Source organism: Pyxicephalus adspersus, chromosome 3, assembly GCF_032062135.1.
Source record: "Pyxicephalus adspersus chromosome 3, UCB_Pads_2.0, whole genome shotgun sequence".
NCBI lineage: Eukaryota > Metazoa > Chordata > Amphibia > Anura > Pyxicephalidae > Pyxicephalus > Pyxicephalus adspersus.
The window spans coordinates 45434874-45455298 of NC_092860.1; the positions used below are offsets into that span (position 1 = coordinate 45434874).

A 20425-nucleotide genomic window follows, 5' to 3' on the forward strand; every position below is an offset into this window, starting at 1 on the left:
TCCTGGACCTCTCATTGCTGCTATAATGAAAGGTGCCATCTTCCCCTCCCGCTCCACAGCAGAATTTTTTTAAATCTTGACTCGTGACATTCAATGTGTCATGGTTGTTGAGGCCAGGCACTGATGACCCAATGAGATTTTTGCATATACCCATTTCTAGGCTTTACAGAGAATTGTCCAAAAAGGGAAACCATCCAGTTCTCTGGACGAAAATGACATTTTAACGTCAGTGTCTAGAAGAGCATGCTAGAAGAAAAGGCAACAGTAACTTGGATCTGGCTCCAGGGAAGTCATAACCAAATTTTGTTGCACGTATTGCAGAATGTCAATGAGTCTACTGGATGTTAAAGACAATGCATATAAAAAGTTTTTATACATATAGAAAAATAAGAGGCAGCAGGTTGTTAAGATGCTTCAAGAGAAGGTTTCTTTTGTATAGAGTTAATGATTTAATAAATGAAAGGCTGACATTTAGTGAAGGAGGTAACTTGGATTGGACACAAAATAGATGAATAGGACTGATAGAGGAAATGTTGTACAAAACACTACTGTGGAGGAAGTTACAAGGCTAAAACATCATCAACACAACAAAAAACTTTAAAGGCACCTCCCATTTGATCACATCTCAATTTTTTTTAAATAAAAGTAATCATTAAAAGAGGAGTCCATTTTACATAATACAAATATACATGCTGTCCTAATTAGTATTCAACATGTTTGGCTGAATCTTCATATTCAGGAATGATGAGAGTGGCATAATTTTTAATATAATATAATTTGCATGTAAAAACAATAGTATCGTTAACTATCACATACCCTTGTAATGGTGAATCCCAAGATGGGGCGAGACTGGCTGTGCTGATGTCCACAGGGAACATGACAAATCTCCTTTGTGAAAGAGTAAATTATATAAATCAAAGAATGTATTAATCTGTTCCTGGGGTGGTATCTCGGATTTACTGATTGTAACAGCTTGTGACTTTAGAAAAAATCAATTACCACAAATTTCACCTTCCTAAAAAGTCCATCCTTAAATGTGACCACTGTATTTAGGGTAAGCAATTGAGGTTTTTGCTGAACTTAAAGCACAGCTAAAAGGATTACTCCAACATGTACAACTACAATATGGCACAAAAATATTTCTGTGGGTTTTCATAAAGCATTTGGCAATAAACAACACTTTCTTTTTTAATACAACTACTGGCTGTGTTTTATATTGACTTTGCTAAATCCTTATTCTGTTTACTGGCCTCCTTCTATCATACATACTTTTTTCCAGAAATCCCCCTTAGCGATATAATAATGAGTCATCAGTCATTTCTATTCCAGCCTCAGCATTAAAGTCTCTCTGAGCAGAGAAATTCCTGTGTGCCCTAAAAAAATGCTTTATACAGTCCCTCTAATTAGCAGTACTGGATACCTGCTAGCTGCTACCACAGTGATTAAGGCTCTCTTTTATGTTAAAGAAAAGCTCCTGAACTGCATTAAAGGGAACAACTAACACCTTTAGAGGTTTGGTTAACTATGTACACATAACACAATAGGTTTCTAAATGTATGTACAGGCTGATATATTGCTAAAATAAGTCATTTTGAACGTATGAGGGAAAATGCACAAAAGAAAAGATTAATAAATGTACAGTGTTTTTGTAAATATATTTTCTTCTTTATTATGTTCAAGATTTAAAAATAACATTTAAAAAGTAATGCATAAAAATATTTCTCATGCTCAATTTGCAGTCTGCAAATGGAGCTCCAAGCTTTTTTTTCTCGTATTTTTCACTCTACCTTCAACTGTTTTGGTTAACAAACTGTGTTGTTGATAGAGCCCATTAGCTTAGGCTAAATTTACCCCCGCCTAATAAGTATAACATAAATGACTCATAACCCCGCCTCTCCATTCTTGTTTACCCACCTCAAAGTTTTACCCAGTTTCAGTGGGTGAAAGAGCCTAAAGACAAAAGTCAGGATATCTTTTCAGAGAGCATTGTATAAGGTTTAATTGGATATAGACATTCTGTAAAGTAGCAGGGTCTGCTGTGTTGTTCCTTATAAAAACCCTACCTAAATACACCTGATAGATGTAAATTGTATGTAAAACATATGTAACATTTCTTTACAAGGTGTAAAAATATAAAACTTCTGAATCATTTTGACCCCAAACCATAAAAAAGTTTAATCTGATATCAATTCTGAGATTAAAGATTCCAAGTTTGTTTAAAATGCTGTTTTAGGGTAAGAAAAAGGGAAAAAGCAAAGAGTGGTAAGCTTGTAGTGAATTACATGCACTTAAAAAAATATTAAACCAAAAGAAGAACTTTTTAAGTCATATACAAAAGAAAAAGTGTATACAAAGTTTCACAAAGGTAGGAGACATATATCTAATAGTATAAACAAACAATTCATAAAAGAGCCACGTTGCTAACATATGTAAATCGATTAATAAAACAGAATAAATAGCAGTATCAAACAAACTTATATATTGGGGCCAAAAACCTATTTGTGAAGGAGGACCCTGTCAGTTTTTGCAAGGTGCAAAGTGCTTATTACTAATTATATATACAAGTAACACACTGAGCATGAACTCCCTGGACAAGGTGGCGTCTCAAGTAAAGTCCTGGAAAGGTTGTTAGCTTTTGAGTCTGTGTATTTTTGGAGCCAGACTTGTAAGTGATGGTAAACAGGAAAATAAAAGAGACAATCTAGTCTATCAGGAGTTGGGGTATTGAGCTACCTTGATGTATTTAAGTTACTTTAGGCTATTGTGCTTGAGTGTCTTGAGGTTAGCTGTTTAAGGCCAGTCTTTAATCACAATGCTTTTTTGACCACAATTTACCCCAAAAAGTGTACACAAGAAACCGCAAAAGTTAATTTCCCCAGGTTTTTCAGAACCTGTCTGACATGATTTTAATGAGCTAGCAGAGAGAGGGAGTAAATCAGGATATCTTAGAAATTAACCACAGCTGGCTGGAAGTGTGCTGAAATCAGATCACCACCGTGATCAAACTTCATTTTTGTTTTATGCATGAAGAGCAGGAGATAAGCTTCTAATTCATATGTAAAAATCAGGGAGACTCTCCATATCTGAGTGTTGGCACAGAATGTGATTTTGTACAGCTCTTCCTCTGAATAGTATATGATCTAACCATGCATAATGGCTGCTACTAGTAATAACTGTGCTATTAAATAAGGAGAATGGGGTTTACATCTTCCTAAAAACTTTACCGAAACATCAATAAAAACATAAATAGAATATTGAGAAAACCTCAAAACTCACATTTACACAGGGCGAACTGTCATTCTGTAAAAAAACAGAATTTTCTCTAAAAAATGCAGAAGTTTTAAAAACATTTACACAAATATCCTAATGAGGACATTAAAGGGATTTAAGAATACTATGTAGGTATATATAGTAGAAATATTTTCATCTAATATTTAAATAACTTTTACCCAAAATGTACACAATTTTCACATTAGGTTCAATTAAAATGAAACAAAATGTCTGAATTGTTAATCATGTTTTTTACATCCTTACGTGTGAAATATATGTATCTCTTTCTACCTGTTGTGCTTAGACAGGGCCATAATAGCTTTTATTTGGAAAAAGGCAAACCAAAAATAGGCAGCTTCCACTGTGTTCTTTATTTGGAAAACTAATAATGTTGTCTGTAAATCATGTGCACCATTTCATATGATTATCATTATTATTAAAAAGTATTTTTATAGCGCCAACATATAACACAGTATTGTACATTAAATAGGAGAACCCCCTGGCCAGAAGAGCTTACAATCTAGGTAGGGAAGCAGCATACAATACGAGGGGGATAATGAGTGGGTGAGTAGTGAGGGTTTTAAAAGACAGAAGAAGACAGACAGAAAAAATGGGTTTTGAGTGCTCTTTTATATAAGCAGAAAGTAGGAGCAAGTCAAATAGGACATGGGAGACCTATACAGAGAGTCGGGGCATCTCTAGAAAAGTCTTGTAGCTGTGCGTTTGAGGAGGTTATGAGGGAGGAAATTATTAGTAAGTCATTGGTGGAGCAAAGAGAATAGTTAAGGGTGTATTTTTCAGATCAGAAAGGTAAGTTGGAGAAGAACTGTAGAGGAATCTGAAGGCAAAGCACAGGAGCTTGAATTCGATTCTAAGATGACATGGAAGCCAATTAATAGAACTACAAAGAGATGCAGCAGAAGAGGATGGGGAAGGATGGATGAGTCTGGCTGCAGCATTCATAATAGATTGTAGAGGAGAGAGTCGGGTTAGTGGAATACCAGAGAGGAGGATGTTACAGTAGTCCAAACGAGAGATGATAAAAGCATGTACAAGGAGTTTGGTGGTCTCAGGGGACAGGTAGGGGCGGATTTTGGAGATGTTGCGTAGGTGAAAGTGACAGGACCTGGAAATGTTCTGAATATGGGGGGTAAATGAGAGGGCAGAATCTAAGGTGATGCCAAGACAACGTGCCTGAGGGGAGGGCCGAATAACAGTGTTATTAACAGAAATATTTCAGGGGGAGATATGTAATTTGAGGTCCAGGTTGAGATTCCAGGTTGAGTTTTAGAAATCTGTCAGACATCCATGATGGGATGGCCGACAGGCAGTATGAATCCTTATCCAGGACTGAAGGAGACAAGTCAGGAGTGGACAGATAGATTTGAGTGTCATCAGCATATAGATGGTACTGTAAACCAAGGAGGATATGAGACTAATGAGAGAGGAGGTGTACAGAAAAAAAAAAGGTCTATTGAAATTACCATTGAAAGAAACATAAAAGGAACAGTCAAACAGGTAGGAAGCAAACTAAGAGAGAGCAGTGTCTCTGATACCAATGGAGTTTATGGTTTGGATCAGAAGGGGGTGATCGACAGTGTCAAAAGCGGAGGAAAGATCTAGGAGGAGTATGGAAAAGTTGCCTTGTGACTTAGATCTGATAAGGTCATTGGCCACTTTAGTAGAGGCTGTTTCAGTGGAATGGCAGTTCTGAAGCCAGTCTGGAGTGGGTCAAGGAGAGAGTAGTAGTCTGTGAGTCTTTTATAGAAATAAACACTTAAGAAGTTTGTAAACATATGGGAGAAGGGAGATGCATAGGTAGCTAGAAGGTAGGGAGAGGTCTAGTGAGGGTTTCTTTAGGATTGGGAGAATATTGGCATGTTTGAAAGCAGAGGGGTAGATACCAGTGGAAGGGAAAAGGTTGAATGATTCGGTTATTGCGGGGTCCAGGGTGGAGAAGTAGGCACGGAGTAGATCAGAGTGAATTCAGTCAAGTGAACAGGTGGTAAATGTGGATGATGAGAGAAGAAAAGAGACGTCAACTAGGGTAGCAGGACTGAGGGAGGCTAGTGAAGATTAAAAGACATTTTTTTTATTATACTAGCAAAAATCGAATATAACACATCAATTTAAAAATGTTGAGCCTTTTAAAAGATAACATAAATTTTATTCCGAACCATTATAGTTTCTTTTAAAAGCAACTTCATACAAGGAGCAAGGTAAGTACACTTCCACCTGCTACTCTAATATGGCAGTGTAATTCAATACATTTATATGCAAATACTTATTTTTTTTAAAAGGGACCCCTTAAAAAGGATGGCATTGCACTGTGTACTGTGTATGTCAGAGCAGGCATTTTATATCTCCTGCTACGCTTTAGCATTGCATTACTTACTTAGCTAAACACATATTACAATGCAGTGCACCATGTTGATGGATGTCCATTGCCATTATTACTACATGCACCAGGGCTGGCTGTTCTAGCAATACCTTTATTTCTCTGTTTGTGTCTGTTACCCAATGTGGCTTAGTATGTACCCAACATAGTACCACCTTCATGGTAGGTACACATAATTAGTGCAAAAAACAATGGTATGCAGTAATTCAGACCAGGATAATTGTTTAATTAGCATTATACTAGGGATTAAGTTTTATCTAATTAAGATATTTGTATTTCGGCTAATTCTCCTTTGTAACACAGAAGAAATCTTTTATGCCCAGCTGCAGGACCAAAAATGGCTCACATTTTAAGTCCTGTGGGATTTCGTTAAATTGATAAATGTACTCACAAGGATTCAGACTCTGTGCTGTAGTAAGAAGCACAAACATTGCAGGTCATGAAATTGTCTTCTGTGCATTGCAGTCTTATTGGAAACCTGGTATGAAATCCCTGGGCTACCATTTCTAACCTTCTTCTGCAAATGCAGGCTGTTTGGCTTATATTGCCTGAAAACATGAACTGAAACAAACAATAAAGCTATGTTCAGCCTGGCAATGAGGTTTGGTGCCAAAGGGGAAATGCTACAAGTAGCTTCTACCAACAGCAGCCCCATAGTAAAAGAGTAGGGATAGCTATGAGAGGTTCAGTACCACCCACGTGCAGTCCACTGTAACTGCTTTTAGGACATCTACCACATTATCACACCAGTTACAAATGATAAAAAAATATTGACAAACCAACCTTTACCACTTTATATATTTATTAAATATTTACTGAACAATGATTAGCAGCAGTTCCTTTCTTATTTCCTGCTGATGCATTTCACAGCCTCACTATTTGCTTCTTCCGGAGTAACAAGATAGGTGCAATAGCAATCAAATTTTGCACATTGCCATAAGAGAAATCCGAAACTCATCCAATCACCATCAAATAATTGTAAACCAAAACTCTGCATAGGATCGGCTTGGAAGTGACACTCAAAGTATTATGTTGGTAAAATAATCAAATTGTTGAGTAATTGGTCCTAATATTAAGGAAATATCCTTTTATCCCAGAAAAAGTCATCCCATCTGAGGTTTCCTGAGAAATATCTTTCAAGGATGTTGAGCAACAAGCATGTTATCCAATCAGCAGCAACAGATATGTTTCAAATAACACACCTATTACTTTATGAATATGATATGTACTACAAAATTGGGGGAGTGGTGTCAAAAAATTTATATATCATTATTTATTACATGGTAGATACAATACCACAACACACTGTAAAGCAGTATAGCTTGCACCATTGAATCATGTGTTATGGTGCATTGCGGTCTATTCATTTTAAATGGTCTTTCCAATATACTATGCTGCAACACACCTGACTGTATGGATACCTATGCATTGCAACTTGAAACTCCAATATTATTTCTTCTGTGTTTGTGACTTGGGGGGGGGGGCTAATACCCTATTTTGGATAGCATATTGGAAACATATTGATACCCCCATCTTGAAGCACTTTTCCATGAAACAAATGTCCCCATAAATCCTAATAGCCACCATAGCACACATTCCCTCCAGGACTCAAAGAACCCAATAGTTTCAGAAATGGATAAAGTGTAGCTCATGATGGGCCTATGACCTAATTACAATCCTTAGCTTTAAAAAAGTACAAAATATCAACTGTAACTTTTTAAATACCTTCAAAGCAGGAGCCTTACCTCCTTCATAACTTATTCCTATTCTCTTGAAAAACACTATTCAAGCATGTATGTTTGTCATTTCTATCATTTACTTATCAATACTAAAAAATACATAACTGCAATTGCTTTTATTCTATAAATTCAACTGTAAAGGTTCTATTTATAAAGTACTGAAATTTGACACCCTCTGATGGAGAATCCTCCAGGTCCAGGTATTTCAATAGAAGTAATTAATTCTCCATCGGGGCATATCTTGGTGAAAGTCAGATTTACTGCTTTATTAAAATCCCCCAATTATAGTCTAGTGCTTGTAAGAGAGAACCAGAATAATTTAGTAAATTGCCTATAGCATGTTTGCATACACAGTCTGTCATATACTTTCTTTGATAGTATATTGACCATTCAGAGCAGAAGTCTGTGCAGCATGTTGCTTTTTTTCATGTACAACATAAGCTTGTTAAGTTTCATTAAAGGGATTGTTTCCTCCTTTAAAAATATTCTTTAATATATCCCTTTTTCTAAAAACACACGCACATGTATTGTTCGTGACCTCACTTTTCTATACTGCAATTAAGCAATATAACTAGGTCATCTACCTGTTACCAGCTTGTAACTAAACAAAAAAGAGCCACAGCGGAATGATAAGGTCATGCATTTCCACCTTTCAGTCTGTTCCCTGGCAGCACATGTGCATGCAGCACACCTGGGTAATTCTAAGTATTGACTCTGCCTCTACCTATTCTTCTGTTGCTGTGGGCTCAGATTTGGATATTTTCCCTAGTTCCATTTATATTTCTATAAACATATATTTAATTTCTTATATTCTTTATTTTCAACTTTTCAAAAATTATATATATAATAACATAACATTATATATATAATAACATAACAGTAAACAATATATTGAAACCAGAAAATATTACGCTTTGTATAAGTACTTATTACAAAAGTAGTATGACATAGTCCATAGTCCAAATAGGTATACCAAATTGTCCAAGGTTTGAAGACTCAAACTTAAGCTGCATCTGTGTAAAACAAGGGAAAAAAATAAAACAAACCATATATGCATACTATATCATACCAGGAAACATATACTTCCTGAAAGTCTAATTAAAATTGAGCCATGCTCATATCAAGTAGAAGGGGGGTCCAAGTGGAACTTGAAATCATAAATTTTCTTATAATATAGCCAGCTACCCCACATAGCGTTGAACTTTTCAGTTGTACCTCTGATACTGCCCTTAAGATCCTCCATGAGCATAATATCATTTATTTTATGCATCCATAACCCCAATGTCAAGGATGTGCTTGATTTCCAGCATAGAGGGTATACAAAAGTTGGCCGCAATTATAAGATGTCTAATGATTGAGCCCTTATAAGATTTTTCTGATATTGAGTTATGGTGTAGCAACAAGAAACAGGGGTCTGTTGGTATATTGGTAGTTAGTAGTGTATGGTCACTTTTTGAAAAAGAGTGATCACCTGATCCCAAAAAGAGTGCAGTTTAGGGCAGGACCAAAAAGATGTGGAGCACACTGCCGTTGTAAGATTCACATCTCCAACATAGATCATAGAGGGGAAAAACTTTGTAGTTTCACTGGTGTCCTGTACCACTGGGACAAGATCTTATGTCCCATTTCCTGGAACTTACTACAGATTGATGATTTATGTACCAAAGTTAAAATTTTATCTTTTTGTTCAGCATCTAATGAGTATCCCAATTCCTCCCCCCATGCCTGGAAGTAGGATGGGGAATAGTCACCTGGAGCTGCATTAAGTTCAGGGTATAAGAATGACATTGAGTGGCGTGTTCAACCTTGTCCCTCACGCACCGATTCAAAGAAAGTTTTAGGTCTATTACAGCAAGCACTGGGGGGGGGTAATGAGCATAAGAAATTATATACTGAAGATCCATCCATCAATTGTTCTCTAGAGACTCAGTGGACCTGGTGTATAAAATGTGTAGCTCTCTGAGCTCCCCTAGGAGAGGGTGATAGTCTAGTGTGAAATTAAGGTTTTTTACATGCTCGCCATGTTGCATAAGCCAATGGGTGCGAGCTATATGCAGGTTGCGTCAAGGATGATAGCAAGGGGATAGAGGTCAGTGGTGTTAGGTCGAAAGACTGTTCTATTGAGGACCAGAACCATATGTGCTGCAAAGTAATATATTGATAAATTGGGTACTCCCAATCCTCCATCCTTTTTTGCCCTAAATAATAGGGTACAGCTCAAATGGTGCCCTTTCCTATTGGAAATATATTGGAGCAAATTTCTAAAGAAGGCAGAAGGCAATAGGATTGGAATAGCCTGTAAGAGGTAAAGGATTCTTGGCAGAATGTTCATTTTAAAAACATGTAAGTGGCCTAGTCAAGGAGGACCAGTGTTTTAAATTCTTAGAAATAGTAGTTACCAATGGGGAGAAATTTAACTGTAACGATTTAGTGAGGTTCGTCGAGAGCTGAATCCCCCAGATATTTAATGGTTTTCCCATTTAACTGGGAAGGTAGTGCCCAGTTGTGTCCATAGTTACTGGGGCAAAGTGAGATTTAGGGTGGCTGATTTTGAATAGTTAATTTTACAGTTCGATAATTACCATATTCTTGAATAGCTTAAAGTAGATTTGGTAACAATATTAGCGGATTATTACCCACAAACAGCAAGTCCACCACATAGGCCACCACTTTCTCTTCAGGACCTCCGATGTGTAAACTAGACATGTCCTGATGGGACCGAACCGTAAATGTTCAAGAGTCTAAAAATTATGGGAGACAAGGGACAATGTTTATTTATTTTAAATGAATGAATAACTGCATATTTTTTTATTTTTGCTTCAAAGTTGTGTAAATTTTAATTTACCATACTAGGCATCCATGCTAGCTGCCTTAACGACCAACAAAAAATAGCCCAGGAACCATAGATATAGAAGCTTTGCATCTTTTTTTCTGTAAATTCTAGATGAAAAAAACACAGATTATAGTAACAGCTGGTGGAGAAGTTGGATGAAATCCAAATACTGCTTTCAGTTACAAATGACAATGTGCTACTTTCCTCTCCAATGACTGCAGATAAAGTTAGAGAAATAGGTTAGAGATAAAAGATGCACACTTCCAATGATTTCGAAGGACTGAAATATGATGTGCATCCTTTTTGTTCCTCATCAATTCTATTTATGGAAAAAAGGACAAACGTTAATGCATAGGCATGTTAAAAAGAAGGAATACGAGGGGGTGCTGAAAAGTTCCTGGCTTTGTCCAGAAAGAAGAGAACCAGAGTTATAAAATAACACATTTCTTCAACATTTTCCCTTCTGAGACTGATGCACTTGGTACAGCGTAGTTGCAGCTTTTTTTAAACTATTCAAATAAAAGTCCTTTGGTTGGGCCGCAAACCAGCTCTCAGCAACATCCTTGACGTCAGAAATGTCCTCAAAACATTGCCCCTTCAGGTAAGATGTGTAGGGGGGATGGTGGACCAATTGGAAACCCAGGGTGTTCAATTTGACAGCCACAACGTTGGCTGTGTGCGCAGGTGCATTGTCCAAAGGATCCCTTTTGGTCAACTTTCCACGTCTTAATTGCCTCCTTCAGCTGGTCCAGGAGGTTAGCATAATACTGTCCAGAGATACTAGAGCCCTGAGGTAGGTAGTCCACCAACAGAATACCGTCGTTTTCCCAGAAACCGGACGCCATGACTTTTTGGGCCGTTTTCTGGGTTTGGAACTTCTTCGGCTGCGGGGACCCGCTGTGGCGCCATTCCTTTGAGTGTTTCTTGGTTTCAGGATCATAGATGTGGAGCCAGGTTTCATCCTTAGTCACTAATCTAGCCAAAAAGTCCTGTGCAACTTCAAAATGGGCCACAAGCGGCTTTGGACGTTTCAACTCATCCCTTCTTCTGATCACAGGTCAAACATTTCGACACCCACTCCGCTGAAAGCTTGCGCAAACCTAACACACTCCCGTGAGATGTCAAGTATCTGGGCTATCTTTTTTTTGCCGGTCCTCAATTTTCAGATCATGGACAGCAACGCAGATTGCCAGGTCAGTTGAGGTTGGGGGGCGCCCACTGTGGGGCTCAACTTCAACAGTGAAATGGCCAGTCTTGAAACGGGTTATCCAGTTGACAGTGCTGTTGGAAGGACACTTCTCCCCCAGTGTTTGTGACATCTCAGTGTGAATGTCCTTTGCTAACTTTTCCTGGAGAAACAAAAAACTTCATGACAGCCGGTAACTCCAACAATGTGAAACTTGCCTGTGCCTCTGCATCACAGCTTCTCACCAAAAGAAAAAACAGTTTTAAGAATTGCAAAGACCTGATATTTGCAGTTACATTCTAAGGCTAGTATGCTAGTATGTAATACTAATATTGGGCTGTCATATACCCCAACACTCATTTTTCTATTTCATCTGGGAGGAGGCAAAGCCAGGAACTTCTCAGCACCCCCTCGTATATAATTTATGTAGGATTTATATGAGTGTGGGTCAATTGCTGTATTTGTTATGTCATATGTATTGTGTAAGCATTTTAGTCCCAGCAAAATTTGCACATTATGCAGGTTTAATTTATTGGAATATTGACAGGTCATGAAGGTATTAAACATGAAATGCCCATGATAATCTCTTTCAAAGAGTTAAATAGTATGCAATATTTCTGCCTTCTATTATTACAATGGGGTGTTTTTTTTTTCCAAACATATGAAAACAAAGCAATGTGAGTTATTGGTGGATTGGTTTACAAACAGCAATTTTTCCTTTTTTATGGGTCCATGGAATAAAAGTATGATCTACTTGGAGGCGACTTAAGTCTAGTACACATGGATAGGTCTTCACATTCTTAAAAAATTTCTGATTCATTTAGAGGACTAGATATGCTAAAAACCCAAAGTGGATTTATTTTAGTAAATTAAAGTGATTCAAATTGAACAGCAATTTTAACCTTGAAGGCTTTACTTAACAGTTTTTGAGATGAGGTACTGGGCAAAAAAGAGGTGAATTGGAACTTGGAAGACTGATAGGCTTACATGAAAACCAGCAACAGTTTAATACAACCATTGTGCAGCTTTGCAGCACCTCTGTATATAATGAGCAAATATTGCTGCATGTACTGTATGTACATATATAATACAGGTTTTTTAAAGAAATACTTTCAAACACATTATTTACAATATTATCTACATCCAATTGATATGCTTTAATGATATGCTTTTGAAGTTTCACTTTAAAATTTGGCATCGGGTAGGGCTTTATTGCAGAAAGGGACAGACAATGTCCCTTCTGCAACATGCACTTTTACCTGCCTGATTGGTATCTCATCTGTCAAAATACTGGTTGCAAGAATACCCAGCTTCTGCACATGCACGGGAGTTACATCATCCTGACCAGCCAATCAAGGTGACCTGAAAATTGGAATGAAGAAGAGAAGAAGGAAAAAGATGGCAGCACCTGCAATAGAACAGGGACAGATGAGTATAAACTGGGTATAGTTTCACTTTAAGGAATAGGAAAAAAATGACAGACCAGAAAAAGTTAAAATAGGAAATGTAGCTTATACTGCAACAATGGTTTTTATACTGGCCCTTGTTGCTGAGCTGTCATGGACTATTTTGGATGGCATCATGACACTGGCCTGGGCTCACAGTTTATTACACGCCATTCCATGCAGGAGTAAAACCACCCAATTGATCCTGAAGAAGATGAGCAAGAAGTTGTGATGTTAGCAGACAAGCCAGAAAACCATTGGAATTGGCATTGGCAAAAGCCTATAAATATTTCTAAAGATTTTAACTGCTGGGTGATGAGCCAACTCAAAGCAGTTTAAAAATAAAGAAAGATTGGGGGTAAGCCAAAATATTAGGGGTGTTTTACATGCTTATGGCAGAAGAACCAGAACATTTAGGAGTATGGCAACATGAATTTGATTTAATAAAGGGTTAAACAATTTTGACTAACAAGCAGTGTGGAAATGGCATATCTTATACAGTAGGAAAAGTGAACTAATTGTGGCTTAAATGTCTCATCATGCAGCTATAGCACGCTATGTTGCATTAAATGAGCAGTGTTGATTCTTGCATATCTCCAATAAATAAGAGTGGACACATGTGATGATTCTGCAGGAAGCCCATAAACAAACCTAAAATGCACATTCTGTATCAATTGGTGCCCAGGGCATTGTAGAAATACTTTGTGAAGCCTGTTAATATGGCATCTGATGCAGATCTGTTATGATGGTAATATTTTACCATGACAGGCTTAGTTATTACAAAAGCCAATTACCAGCATACAAGCTTTCTTCTACAGTACTTTCACATAGGTCAAGCGCAAATGTTTTAATTTGCATTTAATATCACACAATAACTTCAGTTATTTGGGGTTCATATTTAAAAAGATCAAATTAAGGGTTACAACTGGCAGATTTTTGCACAGTACAGATAAGAAGATGGTCTCATACCATAGAATTAAGAGCAATTAAACAACATATTCTGCACAATAGGCATGTTCAGTCCATTTCATGTCATTGTTTTAAGACTATTCTGGAGACAGTATAGTTAATTTTTAATTTTTAAATTTTCCTTATTCCAAAGCAGTACGTTTGCCTTTCCTCCTCTGTACTTTCTCTGATTATTAAGTGCTATCATTAGTTACCAGCCACTGCCCAGATGATGGAGAGATATTGTAGTAGAGGTGGAGGGAACAGTGCAGTCACGATTTAAACACTGAAATACAGTATTACCTTTCTTTTTGCACATAGGTAGTTCTCACCTGTTCTGCAAGCTATTAGTTCCATTTTCATGCCGACTGTGATTTCTACACAAAAAACATTAGAAGCACTATCTTTAGCCAACCTCATTTCTTGTCTGATGCTCTACAAGGATCATCCAGTCCACTTCACCCTATCTGTGCTGTCCTGCCCCCTTTCCACATCAGCTTTTTCTATGCTTTCTATCCTGCCAGCCATGTAGCCTCAGTTGTATGTCTGTGAAATTCCCAGTGTTGTCCTAATTGAAATGCAGCCTATCAAAAATCCAGGCATCCTATCCATGCCTAATGTGCTGATACAGTGTGTGAGAGGCAGTGCTGTGTGCTGAGAAACCCAGTAACCTGGCTGAAGAGTACTATTCTTTTGTCATGGTGGAATCACAAATCAGTTCAATGAGTAGTTGTACTACTGGATGATTGTACCGGTTGTGCTAACAACATGCCTACATGAGCACAGACACAGTACAAAGGCACTAAGTTTTGTGATTTATTATGCTCTCAGCAGTGGTAGAGAATAACTGACAACATAGGTTAATAAAAAACTGCACCCCTATGCAATCTTAGCATAGGGGGCTGGAGGAATATAGCAAACAAAGTAGTTTTTGGTTCCCCCACATTTGTGGCAATACAGGATATAAGATTGTGATGATTTCAATAAATAAGAGAGATAAAGGGCCAAATTCTCATTATAATGGACAGCATTCTTCCAGAAAATGAGAACCATGTATGACACTAGAGATAAGTAGGGTGACTGTGCCGAGCTGTGAGAGAAGTTGAGAGATTTGGTCTGATTTATATAAGCTCTCCAAGGCTGGAGAGGATACACTTTTATCGGTGAACCTGGGTGATCCAAAAAGCCTGGAATGGATTTGGTCTGGTATTGAAAACTTTTAGTAAATAGTAAACAAATAGTAAATGACTGAAATGAATAGGATAAGGAGAGAAAAGTTTGTGAAGTCTGTGGGTACCTTTGGGGTGCTAACTAGAGTTCTACTTTCAAGAAATATCCCTAGTTCCCTTTCACAGCACATGTGGTGCTAGGAATGGAAAGCTTAATTTAGCATTTAAAACTCAAAAGGAGTAAACACAAGGCAATGGACTATTTTCTGGTAGAACTGTTAAAAAACAGGGGATTAAGCCTTTAGTAAAGCTATGTACACATGCCACACCATTAATTGATGACGACTGGGTAAGTCTGCTGTCCATTCCTATGAAAGAGAACACAGTGTGGGTCCATTCACTTGTGCTCCCCCTTCCCTCTCCATAGAACAGAACGGTGCTGTGTGCACAATACTCAATTGTTCATCTGTAGCTGAAAATTATCTCCAAAGATCATTTCCAGCAATAATCCTGTGATGCCTGTAGGAGACTTAAGGTTATCTGTAAGATGGAGAAATCTAGACATTGCTGCTGGTTCTGTATGGCAGCCAGGTACTTATCTTTTGCAGAATCATAGGTCAGCAGTGGTTGCGTATTAAAGAAGTACAATTTATGACAAGGTAGTATACTCCTCCTTGCTTAGGCTTGGGTTGCTAAGAAAATTTAGCCATACTTGTGCATGGCCAGATTTGTAAAAACTAAACATTTACTGAACTTAGGCTACGTAGACACTTGCAATGCTTCTCGTCCGATAATCGGCTCAGGGCCGAGAATCTGGCGTGTGTACAGCGCCTGTCGTCCATCTTCCGAACCACTGTCCTGGCAGGTCCAAGGATGATGGACGATGAACGATCGTAATGGAAGCCCTCCCCTCTCTATAGAGCAGAACGTTGCTGTAGGTACAGCACTCGTTCATGCATCGTGCAGTCCTTAGTCGTTGGAAAGGATCCTTTCCAACGACAATTATTGCATGTGTGTACCCAGGCTTATTCATCATATATAAAGATTGATCAAATGACAACCATTTACCTGTGCAGATATTGAGACTGTGAAAAGGGACTCTCTATCTCTAGTTACCCATATCTGAGTGGATAATTATTGGCTACACCAGTCATCCTCTTCCCATAATTTTCTGATTAGAAACGGATCTTGCCAAACAGCCAACAACAAATTTAAACATATTTCCACTTACTTACACATACAGTGGACAGTTTCCAGTATGCTGTGTACCCTAAATAAACCCTGTGTGTGTTCATGCTTCCCTCCACCTGAGAATATGCTGATCAGACTGATTTTAGGGTGTCAGTGCTTCATTGAGGTTTTAAGGTTACAGAGCTGAGTGTATTTCTGCATTACTGCTAGTGGCATTTACTGCATTGGATGCTTCACCAGATCAGTTCTCCTGCAGTTAGCCTTGTTAGCAAACATGTTACATGGATGTCCCATGTTGGCACAAAGATTGGTCTTTGCTGAAACTCACTATACGCTTAAGGCTGATTGGTTAAGGGCAATAAGCTAAGTCCTTTAAGCACTATTTAATGCTCTAAATCAGAAGAAGTTAAAATACTGTTTGAAAAAAAAAAAGGTTGAACAATCTGCCTCCACATATATTTGTTGGATGCAACAAAATTAGACCAACAACTTTTTACTGAAAAAAAACAAAACTAAATTGTAATAAATGGAAGCTCGTCACAATACTGATGTGATGATTTTGTAGAGAAGACATCTAGCCGCAGTCCAGTCAAAAAAAAAAAAAAAACCTATAATATAAAAACATAATCCATGCATGCATTTTAGCTATAAGAAAAATTATATACACACTAGTCTAGCTCTTTTTAGATGTAATCAGTTGTTTGAAGGATGGGCTAAATATTAGAGTTCACAGCAAGTAAAAAATTGATTGCAGTCATCAACATACCTGTGTACAGCCTTTGTCTTTCCTCCCCCCTAAACAGACTTCAGATGGCAGAGACAATGGACTCCTATGGCTAAATGAGTTCATGCAGGGCAGCTCATGTTTCCAAAGAACAGAAAGCAGGGCCATTTACTATTCTGTAGAGGTCTGTATAGGCATCAGACAAAGAAATAACATTATTATTGTCTAAATCATTCAGTGGCATATTTAAAACAAAAATAACATCTGGTATCTTTTATTATTACTATTACATTTTCCTTTTTTTATTTACCTTTACTATTATTATTAAATATTATATGATTTTTGGGCTTGTTTCATTTATTTAATTCTTTTTACAAAGCTATTGTAAACCGTCACTTGCGTTTGCTTGCTATTCTTGAATTGTGAGCTCTTCTGGGCAGGGTCCTCTTCTCCTGTATCACTGTCTGTATTGGTCTGTCATTTGCTACCCCTATTTAATGTACAGCGCTGCGTAATATGTTGGCGCTATATAAATCCTCTTTAATAATAATAATAATAATAATATTAATAAATACAGTTGATGTTTTTATTTTTCTGAAGGAAGCACTAATCTATGTTTAAATGGATGCTACATTATTGCCTTCATTTGAATAGTGTTGGAGATCTTGCGAACAAGAATTTGCTTATCTGGTTTTAGAATATTAAGGCAGGAGGTTCCTAAGTGCTGTGTGTTTCTAGTATTTAAAGTCCACTCCTCTGCTCCTTCTATTCCCCTCCCGCTTCTCACATACTCTCACACAAGAGATGACTGTCTCAGTTTCCATTCAAGCAGTTTGAGCACATGCAGGATCTCAGTGCGCTGGCATCCGAAAACAGCATCAAGCTCTCTGTGGACTTTCTGCAAGCATTAAATCTGCTTCAGGAGAAATGCTTTTACACCTGAATAATCCTCCTAAAAGAGTTAGTACCAACATCCTTGGATTTTATTAACTCAAAATGCCAGATTCAGAAACAGCTCCAATCTGGTGTCATTTGTGGAGTTATTAATGGAAGAGGTTGACTTGTAATTAAGGAGTGGTATCCTTTGTTTTATTAATAGTTTTGTAAAACAGTTTGGTTTGCCCATTTTTAACCAAGAGGAGCTGCTGATGCGCCGCCGGTTAAAAAGTACATTCTGATGGTGTATAGACATGAGACCAGATGATATCAACCCACGTACTGGACTGGTGGTGGCTTTGGTGAGCATATTTCTTGTATTTGGTTTCATGTTTACTGTTTCTGGATTTAAAGGGGAAACATTGGGATCCATTCCACTGATTGCAATAGGGCCAGCCATTTTTTTACCTGGAGTGGCAGCTATAACTCTGGCAAGGAGGACAGATGGTTGTACAAAATGGCCTTATAAACAATGTACCTGCTGCTGTAAGAAGGGAAAAGACAAGGAAAACCTCGAACTTTTGAAGACCCCATCGGACAAGGGGAGCTCAAATGAGCTGGACAAAAAAGCTAAACCAAAGGAAAAAGACAAGGGCTGTGAGTCTAACAACATCACCACCATAGGGGATTCCAGGACGCTTACTATGAAAGGAGATGGGGATGAAGGGCTTAAGTGCCAGGACCAATGCTATTCTACAAACACATTACCTGGAGGAGTAGAGGACCACAATACATACTCTGTTTTTGATAAAAAGATTACGGCAGACCGAATAATATACACTGCTACAGAGGAGAAAGTTACTCTAGATCCCAGAGACAGTGATGCAGGTGCCTATCCTCAAGGAGGGGACAATTCTTATAACAGGTATTGCTGTTATGTAAAACCAACAGAGGTGAACTGGGACCAAGAGACCATTGTCTAAAAACTTATAATAATGCACATATACACACAATACAAGAATGTTTTTTGCACTGCATGACTGATCCAAGCCTTGTCAAAGACAATACAGGTGCTTATGTCTGGCAGTCTCCTGCTGAAGGTGTGTTTTTGCAGATCAGCATGTCTAGGGTCATGGGTCTCCTGTTTCCATTTTTGATAGTTCTGGTCAAACACAGTGCCTTGCTATGGAGCTGGACATGCGCGCAGCAAGCATGACTGATTACCAATAGGACAACAGGCAGGGATAACAGCTCAGGCAAACTGCATAACACACTGATGATACACCAATATGCTGAATGATAAGTTGCTGCAACAGCACTTTTGTTTTTTTAAATCATATATGACCCAAATTATTGCATATGGAGAAACAGGTACCCATACTTTCCTGGTAATTCTGGAAGTGGACGCATAGCACTGCAATTATTTGCTAACAGATGTCTGTTGATAAATGATATAATCCTCAATAATAATTATCCATTTAACCAGTGGGATGCTGCTGCTAATTCTCATTATTTCTAATATTTTTTTCTTTTTTTTAAAGGAATCATTACCAGACAAAATTTTAAATATTTGCTAAAATGCAATAGTGATTAATATCATGCATGTCATTTGGAAATGTTATATTAAAGACAAAAGACATTTGTCCATTGCAAGCAGTCCGTTCATTTTAACTCTAACCTGTTTTAGAAGAAATACCAAGTAACTGGTTGTTTGGAGCAGCACCTCTCTATACTGAATGCCACAGCTTTTAGAAATCTGCCCCACTGCTGCTTTTATTCATTTGGCAGCTATTAAAAAATGTGTGCATTCTTTATAATGATATAAAGTCATATTGATTTATGAAAATTAGAGCAAAGGTGAAGTAGTTGCCCAGTACCATCAATCTGGACCAAGGATATAAAAGAAAACATAGGATGAATTCATTACTCGTTTTCATAAATCAGCTCTAAATTATGCAAGTTTTATATCGCTGCAAGTGCCAATTTTTAAAAAACGATATCTGCTGATAAATCCCTAAAATGTGCTGATGCAAGGCGGTGTTAGGAGCTTCCATACATTTTCATTTGTATGATTTTTTCCTTACCAGGAATAACATATGCACTCCTAATATTTATTGACTATATACTTCGAACCTAATAACTGTTTGTAATATGTAGACTTCTTTACTAAATAGTACAGTATAATGCTTGCCTATACATTATTCTAGTATTTGCATTGATAATTGAATATTTTAATAAATGCCATGCTTTGAAGTGTTGTGCTTCAGTGTAAATATATACCTGGGTGTGTGGCTGGTACTTAATACAGACCAAGGGTTAATCTTATGCATGTATAATAGCTTTTGTGAGCATTTTCAATATGCTGGCTTCACCTCCTCACTCCTTGAAGGGCTTGTAAAATAAATTGTTTCTCGTTCCTCTGGCTATGAAAAGATTAATGTCAAAAAGTTGAGTAAGCTTTCAAACGTTAAAAGGGGAAAGTTCAGCTTTGCCTATCTCACTTGGGGAAGAGAAAGAGAACAGCAGTAAAATCCATTGACCTTCAAGACTGGTGTGAATTAATGAGAAAGACATTAGGATCTGGCCTTTATTTTAGGTGAACTGGATATATTGTTATAATATTTTAAAATTGTCCCTAAATAACTT

The 20425-nt window shown here is 37.6% G+C and overlaps 1 protein-coding gene across 1 annotated transcript; it reads left to right on the top strand.

Annotated features, from left to right (window-relative positions):
- The first annotated feature begins 17731 nt into the window (after positions 1 to 17731).
- On the top strand, positions 17732 to 20052 carry TMEM215 (transmembrane protein 215). Its single transcript, XM_072407063.1, has one exon. It carries the CDS (start codon positions 18094 to 18096, stop codon positions 18760 to 18762), a length of 669 nt encoding a protein of 222 aa, XP_072263164.1. The 5' UTR covers positions 17732 to 18093; the 3' UTR covers positions 18763 to 20052.
- The last annotated feature ends 373 nt before the right edge of the window (positions 20053 to 20425 follow it).

Bases quoted from the DNA above. Each gene is read 5' to 3' on its own strand.
- TMEM215 (XM_072407063.1), top strand. From the start codon at position 18,094: ATGAGACCAGATGATATCAACCCACGTACTGGACTGGTGGTGGCTTTG.